The 13,651-nt window shown below is 40.5% G+C and overlaps 1 protein-coding gene across 3 annotated transcripts in view; it reads left to right on the forward strand.

Moving 5' to 3' along the window:
- Positions 1–13,651, forward strand: part of dmd (dystrophin) — a 184,835-nt gene that overhangs the window by 69,631 nt on the left and 101,553 nt on the right. For 2 of the 3 annotated variants that reach the window (XM_062445522.1, XM_062445523.1), the window contains exons 24-28: positions 429–584; positions 674–844; positions 5,680–5,862; positions 8,118–8,252; positions 9,713–9,862. In XM_062445522.1, the coding sequence (XP_062301506.1) occupies positions 429–584; positions 674–844; positions 5,680–5,862; positions 8,118–8,252; positions 9,713–9,862 (795 nt within the window). Of the gene's footprint in view, positions 1–428; positions 585–673; positions 847–5,679; positions 5,863–8,117; positions 8,253–9,712; positions 9,863–13,651 lie in introns of all 3 variants that reach the window. The other variant, XM_062445524.1, reaches the window with a different exon arrangement.

Here is a 13,651-nt window from a genome sequence, read left to right on the forward strand (position 1 = left end):
GTGAGGAAAGCAAGCATCCTGGCATGGTTTTAGACTAAACCATCACCTCTACACTCACATGGTGATGTAAATGGCTCGGATTACACTCAATTTACATCATATCTTGTATTTCTTACTAAAAGGATACAAAAGGTTACCAATACAACAGTTGAAGTTTTCAAAATGGTCAAACAGGGCCAAGACTGATGAAAGGTTGATATAGGTCGACAGACTAGATGAAAATAAAATGGGCTTGGGATAAAAATGCCCCAGAAAATTCATAGCATAACCCTCAGAGTTCATAAAATACTCGAGTCTGTAGAATAAACCTCCATGAACAAGAGAGGAAATTGAAAATGAGCAGATACATAAAAAGATATTGTTCCATAAATGGGGAAAAAACTGCAAACCTGACTCTATAACCTGCTCCCTGCATTTTGATTGGCCAGGCCCTGGTGAACGACATCCACACCATCCAACCCAGCGTCAACGGCATCAACGAGGTGGGCCTGTACCTAAAAAAAGAGGCCGAGCCGCCATACGCCGTCCATATCCAGAAGGAACTGGACGAACTCAACGCCCAGTGGGAGAACGTCTGCAAACAGGTGTGTGTCTCCACCCCCAGGCACCAAAACCTCCACCCAGAGAGTGTGTTTCCCTCTTTTCATGTCATGTGTGTTTCCCCCACGTCTAGGCCTACGCTAAGAAGTCAGCTCTGAAAGGCGGCCTGGATAAGACCATGGCTCTGAGGAAGGAGATGCAGGAGATGCAGGAGTGGATCAACCAGGCTGAGGAAGACTACCTGGAGAGAGACTTCACATACAAGACCCCCGAAGAGCTACGCAAAGCTGTGGAGGAGCTCAAGGTGTGTGTGTGTGTGTGTGTGTGTGTGTGTGTGTGTGTGAGAGTTAGAGACACAAGGTTGTGGAGGATCTGTGCAAGTTCAAGACAGATACACAGAGAGGCAGAGACAGGAAAAGACAGATTTAGGATAAAATATGAGACTGCACAGAGCTGTCTTGGCTTTATTCAGACATGACAGAACATTTAGAGAAAGAAGCAATGCTCGTGTGATATTTGGCACCTGGTGTGAAAAAGAGAACATCAGTGAGTTAATAACACTGATAAGGAGGAGGCAGTTTTTGTTCTCTTTCAGGCTGCATCCCTGAAGGATTTTAGAACATGTTTTGTTGTTGAAGACTTAATTAAAGACCAGTCCTCTGATACATTTTCTAATCAATCTCATCATTTAAACTCAATATAAATCCTGCTGCCTGATTATTAAGTCTGACATGCACTAGCATTGAGTGACAGGACGCCACACTGCACCTCTGGTTTAATACCTGTTTTCTCACATGCTGTATGTACTCATAGATGATGGTTACTGTAGCTGTAGGTGGATTTTTTAAACCCTTTTAGTCCTGGTCACACCGAGACAGGAAAATGTTTTTTATACACTGATGTGAAATGAGAAGAATCTTCTCAACTACTTAAACATGTCTCTTTCACAGCACTGATCAAACTGAGCTGAAGATAGAGATAATACACTTATTCACTCTCTGACTCTCTGCATGTTTGACCTTGTGCTGCTCTGGTCTTTATGAGGCAGGTCACACTTTTTAAAATGTGTTTCAGTCATTCGAAGACAAGCTGAGAGACATCGCTGTTCACACGTGTCTGTCAGGCGTCTTCAAGGTGTCCAACTGATCACTTTTGTTCAGATCTCATTACTGCCTGCATCACTTCTGCAAGAAGGTCCGAGGTCCCCATGCACAGTTATTACATCATTCTGTCACTAAACAAGTGACTGCATATTCCAACAGTTGAGAATGGCAGGACAAAGTTTTATGGTGTTGTCACGCTGTCACTAAAACTACCACCACATCCTGCACTGATGACATATTTTCCTGTTACCTTCTTGTCAGGGACGCATCACATTAGTTTTTACACTACCAAATCTATGTGTACACATGTGTGCCAGACCGCCTTGGCAAATGGTTTGAGTCATCACAATGTGTCTCTGTGGTCATTTATACTTATATTTAGCGCTGTCCACTTGTGATCCCAACGACAAAGATGCATTTTAAAATCAATTGTAAACAGGGTCCATGTTAATCTGACAGCAGTCAGTTCAGACTTGCACTGTGCTGAAAGTGAACCTCGTAAGATTGACGTCGTGACTCTACATAAAAGTGACTCAGGAGCTCATTCATTGATGAGACTGGCATGTTGAATTGCACGGTTAGAATACACCTTTTGTGCGGCCCCTGTTATCCTGTATTACCAAAACAATGTGATGCAGGGACACATCTGGAGCAGCAGCCCTGTTGGAGGTAGAATACAACAGTGTGCAGGCATAAACACACACAGCAACAACTGTGCTTTCCACAGGTATAGATATAGAGGTATAGAGAACTAAAGTTTTCATCAGCAGCAGCATGTATTTTTAGTGCTACATGTAGAGAGATTGTACATTCTAATTGGATCCCTGCCCCCCTTTTTCTGGAAAATGTGGATCTTGGTCTCCAGATGAATTCACAGTCAAAGCCCCGGGTCTGACTGACTCTGTGCGATGATGATGCAGCCGCTCTTTCTCTTTTCTCTGTCAGTCTCTCCTGATCCTGGCTAATTCCAGGTCGATAACACACTTCACCCTCCACCCCTCGTCTGCCTGCCTCTCGTCATTGTTGAAGTAAAAACCTGCTCTCTTTCTCTTTCTTCCCCTCTCTCTCTTTATCTTCTTGCCGTACCCCTCAGTCACGGCTTTGTGTCTCTTTTTCAAACCCTCTCTCTACTCTCGTTCCTGCGATTCCTCAATTTTCTATCAAATTGCATTGATCCCCCTCTTCGCCGCCGCACTTTTTTTTCGGCTTTCATAACTTTAATGTGATGTGTTTGTGATGTAAATTTATGGCACTATTTGCTTTTGTGATATCCCCATAAGCCTCGGCAGCCATTCACCCCCCCCGCCTCCTCCAAAAAGTTTACTTGAGAGTCAAGTTGAAAATTAAAAATTGATTTCACTCTCCCTCTTTTGCTTGCTCTCGCTAATCTCCTCCTCCCTCCATCCTCCTCCTCATTCTTTCACCTCCTTTTCCTCTCCTCTACTCTTTGCCACTTCTATTTTTTTTCCTCCATCCTCTCTCCTTCTCTCTTCTCCTGCCCTCCATTTCCCCCCTTTACGCTCCACGCTTAAAGGAAACTCCATTCGTGAATCTGTTCATTCGTTTATTCTCTTAATCCCCCTCTTCTCCTGCTCCCTCCCTTGCTGGGGAAAGTATTAGCTACACTCCTTCATTCATTGATTCGTCAGCTTCACTCCGTCTCTCTCTCTCTCTCTCCGTCTCTTCACACTTAGCACCTCTGTCAACACAAGATACATTGATTCATTTGTTTGTGCATCCATCCCTCCATCCATTAAGCCCTCTCTCTCTCTTTCTTTCCATCTCCCTCTCTCGCTTACCTCCCTTACTCTTTATCTCTTGCCATCTGTCTGTCCTTTCTGTCACTGTTCAGTTGATATTTAAGAGTTTTACTGTTATGACGAGGCTTGTTAACTTAACTGCTAAACCTATTCATCAGCTGTAATTTGATTTAATAGTCTGATTCAATTCTAGAGAACTCTGAATGTTTGGTAAGTTGGTTTAGAGTATCTCTTAGATGCAGGAAAGACAGAAGTTTGGACGGACTGGTAATCTATCTAGAATGACTGGGAGAATTGTAACAAGTCTTTTGAAACAGAGCCCAGCTGGATTGTGATGTGAGGTAAATGTCAGTCAATTGTTATGGTGTATGGCTGCGATTCATGGAGTCATAGCAAGTATACAGATGAGAAGGAAGGAAGGAAGTTAAAGAAGGAAAAGGATGTTTTGACGGGAAGCCAATGAGATATCACACCAATGAAACCAAAGCAAAAAGAGACAGGTTAGCAAGTTTTCCAGTGTTGCCAATGACATCAGCTGCATGTTTTCGTAAGTTAAAGAGGTTGGATTTCTTGAATTCGAGTGAAAAAAAAACCACGAAAAAACCCCCACCTGAGAACAGAATGTGATGAGATACCGTTACTCTGAAAGTAGTCGAGACAAAAACACAAAAACAGGTCAGAGTCACAACACCTGTGGACAGGAAGCAGTTGGACACCTTAAGTTAAGAATACATTATATAAAGCAAAATATGAATATATGGACTTTTCTGTGGTGGAAACAAACAGAACACCAACACTCACAAATAAATACTTCTTATTTATTGTAGGCATGTCAGCTGAAACACATTTGTTTTTTTCCCTACAACACATAAAAACGTATGTCTGTGAGGTCTGGTGTTGTGTTTGTTTTGATCCTCACCACAACTGTGCACCCAATACAGTATTCAACATTCTGAGCTGTGCACGCTGCTACATCTCACTTCCACTTCCAGCACAAGGAGAGTCAAACATATTGTGCACAGTTTGCCTGAATGTGTGTGTGTATGTGTTTTTATGTTGTATTGTAGTGAGGGCTCCTGAGGTTTGTCGTTGTGTGTGTTGTTCATACACACACTCGGCAGCACGGATAGCGCCTGCCTCAACTCATTTAGAATTCCCCAACTTCACATTTACATGCAACCTGTTCAGCAGAGTGATGTTAGGTTGTTCCAGTCTGTGCAGAGATCTGCTGCTTGTTTGTTTCTATTGTTTCATCCTCTCTATTGTGAGTAATGAGTAATTAACCTGAATACACAAGTTAGGAAGAAACACCGTACAAGTGTGTAGGCTATTTTTGTATCTCATAGAAAGCAGGGTTGTGCATTCGATACATTTATTCGTATGTATTGAGGTGACCGTAAACCGTAAAATGTAATCTGCCAGTCAGCATTGTGTGCTTTGTTTTACAAGTAGGTAAAAAATGGGATATATGAGATGTGTGTGTATGTCATGTATCTGTATGACATGTGCAATGTTTCATTTTGATTAGAACATAAATCTGTTGTCTATATTCTGTCCTGTGTTTGAAAAAAAAAAAAAAAAAGATCAAATAGCCTGTTTGTATGTGTGACAGTAGTTTAAATGTAAAAGCAGCAGCAGCACATGTAACACACTTTACAGTGGCACGGCATTTATCCCTACAATTCATATATAGATATATTTCTGCCTTAGAGAGAGGCCCAAGAATGTTGATGGGGTACGTGTGAGTCTGCAGGCCAGAGAATACAGTTTTATTCTCATTTCGATTTATTCCATCTGGGATTGTTGTCGATTTTACATTCTCAAAGCCCTAAGCTGCTTTCAGGATGTAAAGTCTACTATTTTCTAAGGAAGTCTTAGAAGACTGAAAAAAAGGGGCACTCCACCAATTTTACACTTGCAAAACAGTCTTTTGTGGGACCATTTTTTAAAGTCTTACAGATGTGTCTATACAAATGTGTATAGACACAAACTAGGGATGAAAAGTCTGGATACGTCTGCTGCTTCAATCTGACCTAAAAACCTGTGAGTCTCCTGTTTAAGTTTTACCTTTAAGTGAAGGAAAGTGTATTTATTCCACCATTGCCTCATACTCCATAAACACAGACATTTCAGTTGAGAGACCCTGGTTGGAGGCAGGGGGTCGCTATCTCACTGAGAACACTTGACAGGACTGGTCACCTCACAGTGCAGTGTCTCAAACAACCAGCACAACTCTGCTGTCTGTTCATCTCTCTCCTTCTCTGTCTCTCTAACAGAGGGCCCAAGAAGAGGTCCACTCCAAGGAGCTAAAGGTCAAACTCTTGACCGACAGCGTCAACAGCTTCATCGCCAAAGCCCCACCCACAGCCCATGATGCCTTGCGTTCAGAGCTGGACGTGCTGACGGCCAACTACCAGCGCCTTTGTAGCCGGCTGGATGGGAAATGTAAAACCCTGGAGGTACGAGTTTTATTTCTATTTTATTTCTTCTAACGTGCTGACAACTGAAAGATATATATACATCAAGCTATGAATGGAGCGCAGTGAAAGTCTGAAAGTGTTCATTTGATAATGATAGCATGCTTAGGTAAAATAGAAATTTATAGAAGGGCATGGAGGAGAGAATGTGTTTATGTGCGCCTAATGTAATCACTTACATGTTGTGTCAAAGCCAAAGCCGTGATGCTCACATACATCAGTGTTTGTCCTGGAGGGCATGTTGCTTTGAGTGTGTGTGTGTGTTGTCAGAGGGTATATACAGTATATTATAGATGAGCTGAGGTGAAGTGGGATTAGCCAAGCAACACCATCTCAGCCTCTCTCCTTACATTTTAGATGCTATCTTTTTGTTATCTAACTCAATCAGAAACAAGCCAATTTTAATGAACAGTGTTACAAGATGCTTGAAATATTTAAAGTTAAAAAAACTGTAGTCAGTGTGATCTGTAGATTGAAGACAGAAATCTCCTTCATCAATAAAGCCACAACTATCTGCCTAGCTGGGTACCAATGTAGAGACATGTGTTATTTGGGTGAACTAACCCTTTAAAAAGGCTATAATCAACTTGAAAAGTGGTAATATGTCAGTGGTTGTGTTCACAGCTTGTTTCTACTGCCCCCAAGTGGCCATTAGTTTAATTTATATGAACGATGTGCTGAAATATTTCTGTCCATCATCCTCTTTTTACAACGAGACAACAAATACAGCTCTTTAGTTGAACAGTTAGAGACGCTGCACTCAGTATGCATCCAGTAATGCTACGTCTGTAAATATTGACTTTAGGTAGCATTACTAAAAACTTCACGGTAATCCACTCAACAAATTCTCCAGAGGAAAAAAAAAAACTGGAGTTTGGAGCTTTGCTGAAAATAAAAATGCCCTGACAGCTTTGATGGAGCTCAGGACTCAATCCTGAGGACTAATGCTGTATTCCAAATGTTTTTTTACTGAATAAAATTGGGATCTGTGACTAAGGGCGTATCTGTCTCATGCGTAGAAAAGCACTAGAGGTCACTTATCTTCAGATCCTGTCACCATGTCAGGATATTAAAAGATTGAAGTCACCACCGCGGCTGCTTGTGTGTGGAAAACGCTCACAGCAGCTCTCTCATTCTGAGGATGCTCGGATCGCTCCGGCAGCTGTGTGATGGCTGCAGGTGTTATATATAAACTAAGCTTTGTCATTTCAGTGACAGTGAGCATTAGACTGTAGGTAAGAATCAGAGATGTTACACACGAGGCATCAACCACATTGAAACTTATAATAGTAGAAAAAAGTGAAGAAGGATACATAAAGGTGGTTTTGTGAACTTTTAGCGTAGCAATAGTAAAATCACAGATGTAAAAAATGAAATCAGTTTGTGGGTCTTTGTATCGTGCATGTTGTCTCACTGTCACACTGTTGTTAGTAACACCTAGCATGACAAGTTAACACATCTGCTGTGAAAAAGCTGCTAAATCAGCTGCTAAAACACAGAAAAAGGGTTCAGACAGTATTGTATGTGCAGAGAAGAAGCATTTATAACCTTCACAGCTCCATTTTTCATCAAGGAGTGTGAGAGTGTGACACAGACACCAAGTGACTCACAATAAAAGAGTGGAGAACGCTGATGCTTTCTGTTCGCTCCACAAGGGAAAAATAACTTGTTTTTAAAATGTCTGTCTACTTGTTGACATTAAGTACATTCTGCCACTTCCATTAGCCGCTTAGTGTTTTTTTAAAAATGTTTAATCTCTGTAAAGTGCTGCTTTTTCCTGACTTTAAGAAACTAATTCATGTAAAACAGTATCATAAGAAAAGTTGAGACAGCGTCCATGTTCATCTGCTGCCACCTGTCTTTAAATCATCTTCATTTGTGTTGATGTTGTTATTTATTACAAATTGGTTCCTTCCTCCTCTTTTTATCTTCATCCTCCCTCGGTGTGAGTCTCTTCTTCATCCTCCCACTCTTCTCTCCGCCTCATTTCCATGAGGAATAATTACCTCTGCGTCTTGTTATTCTTGGTGACAGTTGAAGTTTTCCCCCTCTCTCTCTCACTCTTTGTCTTTCCCCGCTGCTCTCCGTCTTTCTTCCCTCTCACACATAAAATGTCAAAATCAGTAAATTGCATCATCTTTTTTTTCACCAATCCATCAACTTATCCTTTCAATCTGTCTTTTCTCTTGCCTGTGTGTGTGTGTGTGTGTGTGTGTGTGTGTGTGTGTGTTATGCAGGAGGTGTGGGCGTGTTGGTGTGAGTTGCTCTCCTACCTGGAGCAGGAAAACGCCTTCCTGGACCAGCTGGAGCAGAAACTGGATGAGACAGAAAACCTGCAAGGAGGAGCAGAGGAGCTGCATGAGGCTCTAGATGTGAGTATGAAATAAAAAAAAAAAAAAAAAAAAAGGGAAAAGAAGTGCACACCTTAGTCTCTATTTATACAGTGGTGCATCCACAGGCATGTAACTGTAACTTGAAATTCACAAATTTTGGGCAAATCATACTCAGTCTACCAGCTTTATTTAAATGAGGCAGGGCAAAGAGAGTTGTAGGTAGGTAGGTAAGTAGATATTCAGGTGGAGGAGTGTTAGACTGAGAATAAAATCACTTCTCAAAAATGACAACTGTTTCTGGTTAAAAGTCACTCTGCTAGAAATTTGGTGTTTTTGTCAAGAAAGAAATGATAGAATAATTCCAAAAACATATAATTAACATATTTTAATTGAAGACTTTTTACCAGTGAATGCATTTAAATGTACAAAAGATGAAAGTGTTCTGTGAAGTTTGACTCTGTAAGTAAGTACTCTGAGAATTTAAATAGCTGAATATGAGCAGTTTTCTTCATTATCAGACTAAAAAGCCAACAGATATTAAAAACAGTGATGTTGTTATGATCACATAATATTCAAATTTTGAAATGCAGAAAACTGAAGGAGAAACAAGAAGGTAAGGAAGCGGTGAAGAGAGATGTCATTCATAGGAAAGATGTGATGATTTTTAAAAAAGGAAATAAAGGAAAATAAATAAAGTTAGGAGCTCTTTGGGAGAGATAAACACAGGTTCAGTATGCACAGTTCCTGCACGGAGCTGTAATATAAAACAGGCTTCACACAGTAAAAAAATAAATCCAATATAATTTACATCGCTTCTAGCAATTACAGAAATTGGGGTTTACCAACCTTCCCGAGGAAATAAAGTGAAAGGCTTATGTGTTAACCCTAACTCCTTAATTTACTTAAACCATGCTTTAGCAGATTGCCTCAGATGTCACACCCGGGGATTCGGTAAGATTAAACAATGCAAAAAAAAAAAAAAAAGCTTCTGAATCAGGATGCATTCTTTCACTGAAGTTATCACAAAACTGCAAAAATGCAACCAGCTGCCCACTCGGCTGTATCACACACTGCTCAACAGCCTGTTGACTTCGGCCAAACACCATTTTTGGTCATTTTCAGAACGTGTGAAAAGCTGTTAAGTGCTGAGGTGGCAGGAACAAGGGCTGCTTGACCTCTTTTAGCCTCTGCATGTCATCAGCACTCTTATCTACCACCTCCTCATTAGTCACTTACAAACAAAATAATATCATGTGTGCCAAAAGATAGAATCACTATATCACTACCACCAGAGGCATCTTTATTCTGTGGTTAGCTTCAATCCAACGAGCTGAAATGTTTAACTTGTAATGTTTTCTGGTGGAATAAGAGTGAGCTTTGTGTAATGCTGATGCATGGATGATGGGGGCTTTAAGCTAAACAGAATACAATACTAAAATCAGCCTTTGAAAGTGTGATTGATCATTATTTTTCCTGTGTGTGTGTGTTTGTGTGTACAGGGCCTGGAGGCTCTTTTGCGCCACCCAGAGGACAACAGGAACCAGATTCGAGAGCTGGCTCAGACTCTGATGGACGGAGGAGTTCTGGATGAACTGATACAGCAAAAACTAGACGCTTTCAACGCTCGCTGGGATGAACTCATGGCGAGGGTAAGATATAATGCTACACGTGTACGGGAGAGTATCCACACTGAAGAGCAGCATGGGAAGCAGTGCAGAGGGAGCCATGCTATTTGATTTGATTAACATTCCAGCCGCAGGAAATCTTTTCACTCATGTTTTCCTGCAGTGCAGTTTTAATTAGTTTAGTATGATTTGAATCCAGAGTGCACTTTGCATTTTAACAAAGGTAGATTGCTGTGGACAATTGATTACCAATAACTTAGTTAATTAGTTAGTTTGCACAACTAAGAAAAGAATAAAACTGAAATGAAAAAAAAGGCAGCTAAACAACAATCAATGGCAAACAATAAAACACTTCCATCTCAGCTCCTCATTGTGGCTGACTCTGCTGCATCACTTCACACTGTATACCATCAAAACGTTCCTGTCTTACCTGAGACAGTGTCACTCAGCTCTTGTACAGACACTGGTCCTCCAGCAGGGCTGCTGGCATCATGTACTCTGCAAATGTTCTAAACATGGTGCACGTCTGCTCTTCAACCAGCCAACAATCCCACTCCACTCCACTCCACAGGGTGCTTGTTGCTTGTCTGGTGATATATGAAACTGATGATATATAGACTGACAGGAAGTCAAACAGTGATGAGAGATAGATTGAAACACTGTTGATTTTGTTTTTTTCATACAATTTGTTGACGAAATGATGAGTCTGATGAGCAGAATCCCTCCATGCCCTCAATAACCACTTGAAGACCTTCCTCTGCAATAGCCCCTCTTTATCTCACCTGCTTTCTCTCTTCTAATATCCTTGGGCTTATCTCTTGCTGTGTGCAGCAGCAACCTGAGGTACTTGCTTTAGGTGGACTTTGAAAGTGACTGCAGCACTTATTCTTGAAGGCTTCTCCTTGTTCTACTGAGGCTTGGATTGTACCTCATTTGTATGCGACTTTGGACAAAAGCACCTGCCAAATTCATAAATATATCAGTACACTAACAGTAAAGGAACATATAGCCACAAGCAGCTATTTCAGGGTTCAAGCCAACACAGACCTTTAGAACAGCTTCATTAAAATATCCACCAGGTTTGGTGATGATTTATGGCCCATGCACATGTTTGGAACTGGTTGCTATTGAGTGATGTCAAAATAGTTTTATACACGTGGTTGAACATTGTTATGATATATATCCTGTGGGTTTTGTAATGATTGGACAGATTCTGACAATTTCAGATTTACAGTCTGATGTGTGTTATGCCATACCCATTGTTGGATTTGTAGCCCCCCCATAATGGTCAATTTAAATGAAACTTTCAGGATATGTTTCAGGTAATTATGTGGATGTATCCAGCAAGTACTGTGATGACTGGCACAATGGTTGTTAACTTTGGTCTATTTATGTGCTGAGCCATGCCCTTTTGAAGTTCATTGGTCAATATCTTGAAAACTAAATAAGATAACAACAAGCTTTAAGCAACTTTTCTTGAGATTGGTCCAATAATGATCCACAGCAAATTTGGTCGCAGTCGTTTAGAAGATGTCAAAAATGTGTTTTTCAGAATATTAAAATGACGGGAAATCTATCTGAATCCTATGTATGAGACTTAAAGTTCAAAAGTTATAGGCCAAAACGTAAAGCTTGTTGTTTTAGTGCCACCATCTGGCTGATTGAGGTCATGTCTCTTTAAATCAAACGTCAACTAGTTTGCCTGAATCCTAAATGAGAATGTCATGATAGAAGCTGCAACATGATGATTCTTAATATGTCTGTAACAATATATGAACTGACATTTGTCCTTATTCAGGAAACAAAAACATGTCATATATAAATACATCTTACTGATAAAAGTGTCAGGTAGGTAAGACATATGAACATAATCACATTCAATAGTATAGATTATGAAAAGAGATTTTTTTCATCTAAACTGTATAGTGGAACATTTTCTCTATTTAGAAATTACAATTAAGACAACTGACAGAAGGCGTCAAAAACATGACATCAACAATATAGGTAAAAAAGACTATAGGTAAATAATTTAATAAAGCACCCAAAGTAACAGCTATTTGTACATATGGCAGCACTAGTTATGCAGCTGTATTTTCAGTTAGAGGTTTTTGGGGAACAGGTGAGCTTAAAGCATGTTGTAAATGTATCTACAGATGTGGCCCGTCCTTAAACTTTCAGGAAGCTGCTTCCAAAGCTGCTTCCTGCTGCTTAGTGTCAACCCGAGGGACAACTTATAGACCAGTCCCTGATGATCTGAGGGTTAGAGAGGGTTCATAAGGAATTAGCAATTGAGAAATGTATTTGGGGCCAAATCGGCTTTTCTTGTTCTAGTGAGCAGCCTGCTGCAGAAATCCACTAAAAGCTAAAGTGTGAATCAGCTTTTCCAGGCCATGTCCAGAAAACCGCTCTTTGATTCTGATGAAAGTGTTCAAGTGATAAAAGACACAATGAACTTGAGAGATCAAAGAAGACTGTAGTCAGTAAACATGGATGTAAACTATTTCAAATGGTGCAAAAATCGGCTTTGTAAATGTTTTATGAGGAAAGGAACACACACACTGTTTCAGTGAATGTAAAGTTACGTTCGCTCTGAATGTGAAGAGAACTGACAATAGTAAGTTGTTAGTGTTTAGCAAGCTCATCATCCACCTCTTCTTTCTTCCTTTTCCTTCTACTCCTTTACATCAATATCCTTTTATACTTCTAGTCCACTCCTATCTTCCTTCTTCTCCTTCCTCCCCTTTACCTGCCTTCTGCCACCTCCTCCTCCTCCTCCTCCTCTTCCTTTCTCCACGTCTTCCTTCCCTTCCTCGTAGCCATCATCGGCTATCATCAATGGCACTGATACATTCTCAGCCTCTTGTGGTGATCCTCAGTGACAGATTAGACACACTTACACCCACACACACACACACACACACACACACACACACACACACAGAGAGACACACAGTCATCGCCCGCTGGGTTGATCCTCCCTCACAATAGAACCAGATTAATGTTCTCCTTGCAGCCTGATAAGCTTCTCCTTTGTTTGGCTGCTCATCAGAGACTCTGTGTCTACGTGTGTGTGTGTGTGTACGTGTGTGTGTTACGTGTCACATTCTTTTATTTCAGACTTTTTGTATTTTTGAGAAGGAACAGTCACTGTGTGTATTGTCTGTGTGCATGTGTGTTTGAAAGCCTCAGAGAAGCTGGTGTCCTTTGTTTGAGTGTGTATGTCAGCATGTATACATGTGAGGTGAGACCGGGACGCTCCGAACCGTGTTTGTTTGCCACCCATAAAGAGGATGAGAAGCTCAGAGACAGGACACGGCTGTTTGTGAGTATCTCAAAGACAGATGGAGGAGCAGAAATACTCACACACCCAAAATATGTCCTGGATGTTTCTCCCTTTTATAACCAGAGGAGAGCGTATCAGGAGAATCATCATTTCTTTGTTCAATCTTATTTTATTAACTTGATCAGTGCTGTTTGAAGAACACGCTGTCACATCTCTAGGTTCGTTTTTTTGTCCAGTTTTATACGGTTCTGTCTGTGAGAGGTCTGTTAGAAGTGTTCATATCCTAGACTGCAGATCCAATCTTTTAATACTGAGAACTGAGTTTAATATAAAAGATTTGGGTGAAAACATTTGGTCGCATCAAACATCTTAAAAGAAATGATATAATATAATTCATAAAGTTTTACTAAAAATGTACTTTTAACCAAAGCTGAAAAAATAAATAAAAATTCTACTTTCTTGATACGACTTCTGGTGTATTACAAAAATAGCTTCCAAAATGAGTTAGCATCAGATCACTAAAATTTTCA

The sequence above is a fragment of the Scomber scombrus genome, chromosome 24, assembly GCF_963691925.1.
Source record: "Scomber scombrus chromosome 24, fScoSco1.1, whole genome shotgun sequence".
Taxonomy (NCBI): Eukaryota; Metazoa; Chordata; class Actinopteri; order Scombriformes; family Scombridae; genus Scomber; species Scomber scombrus.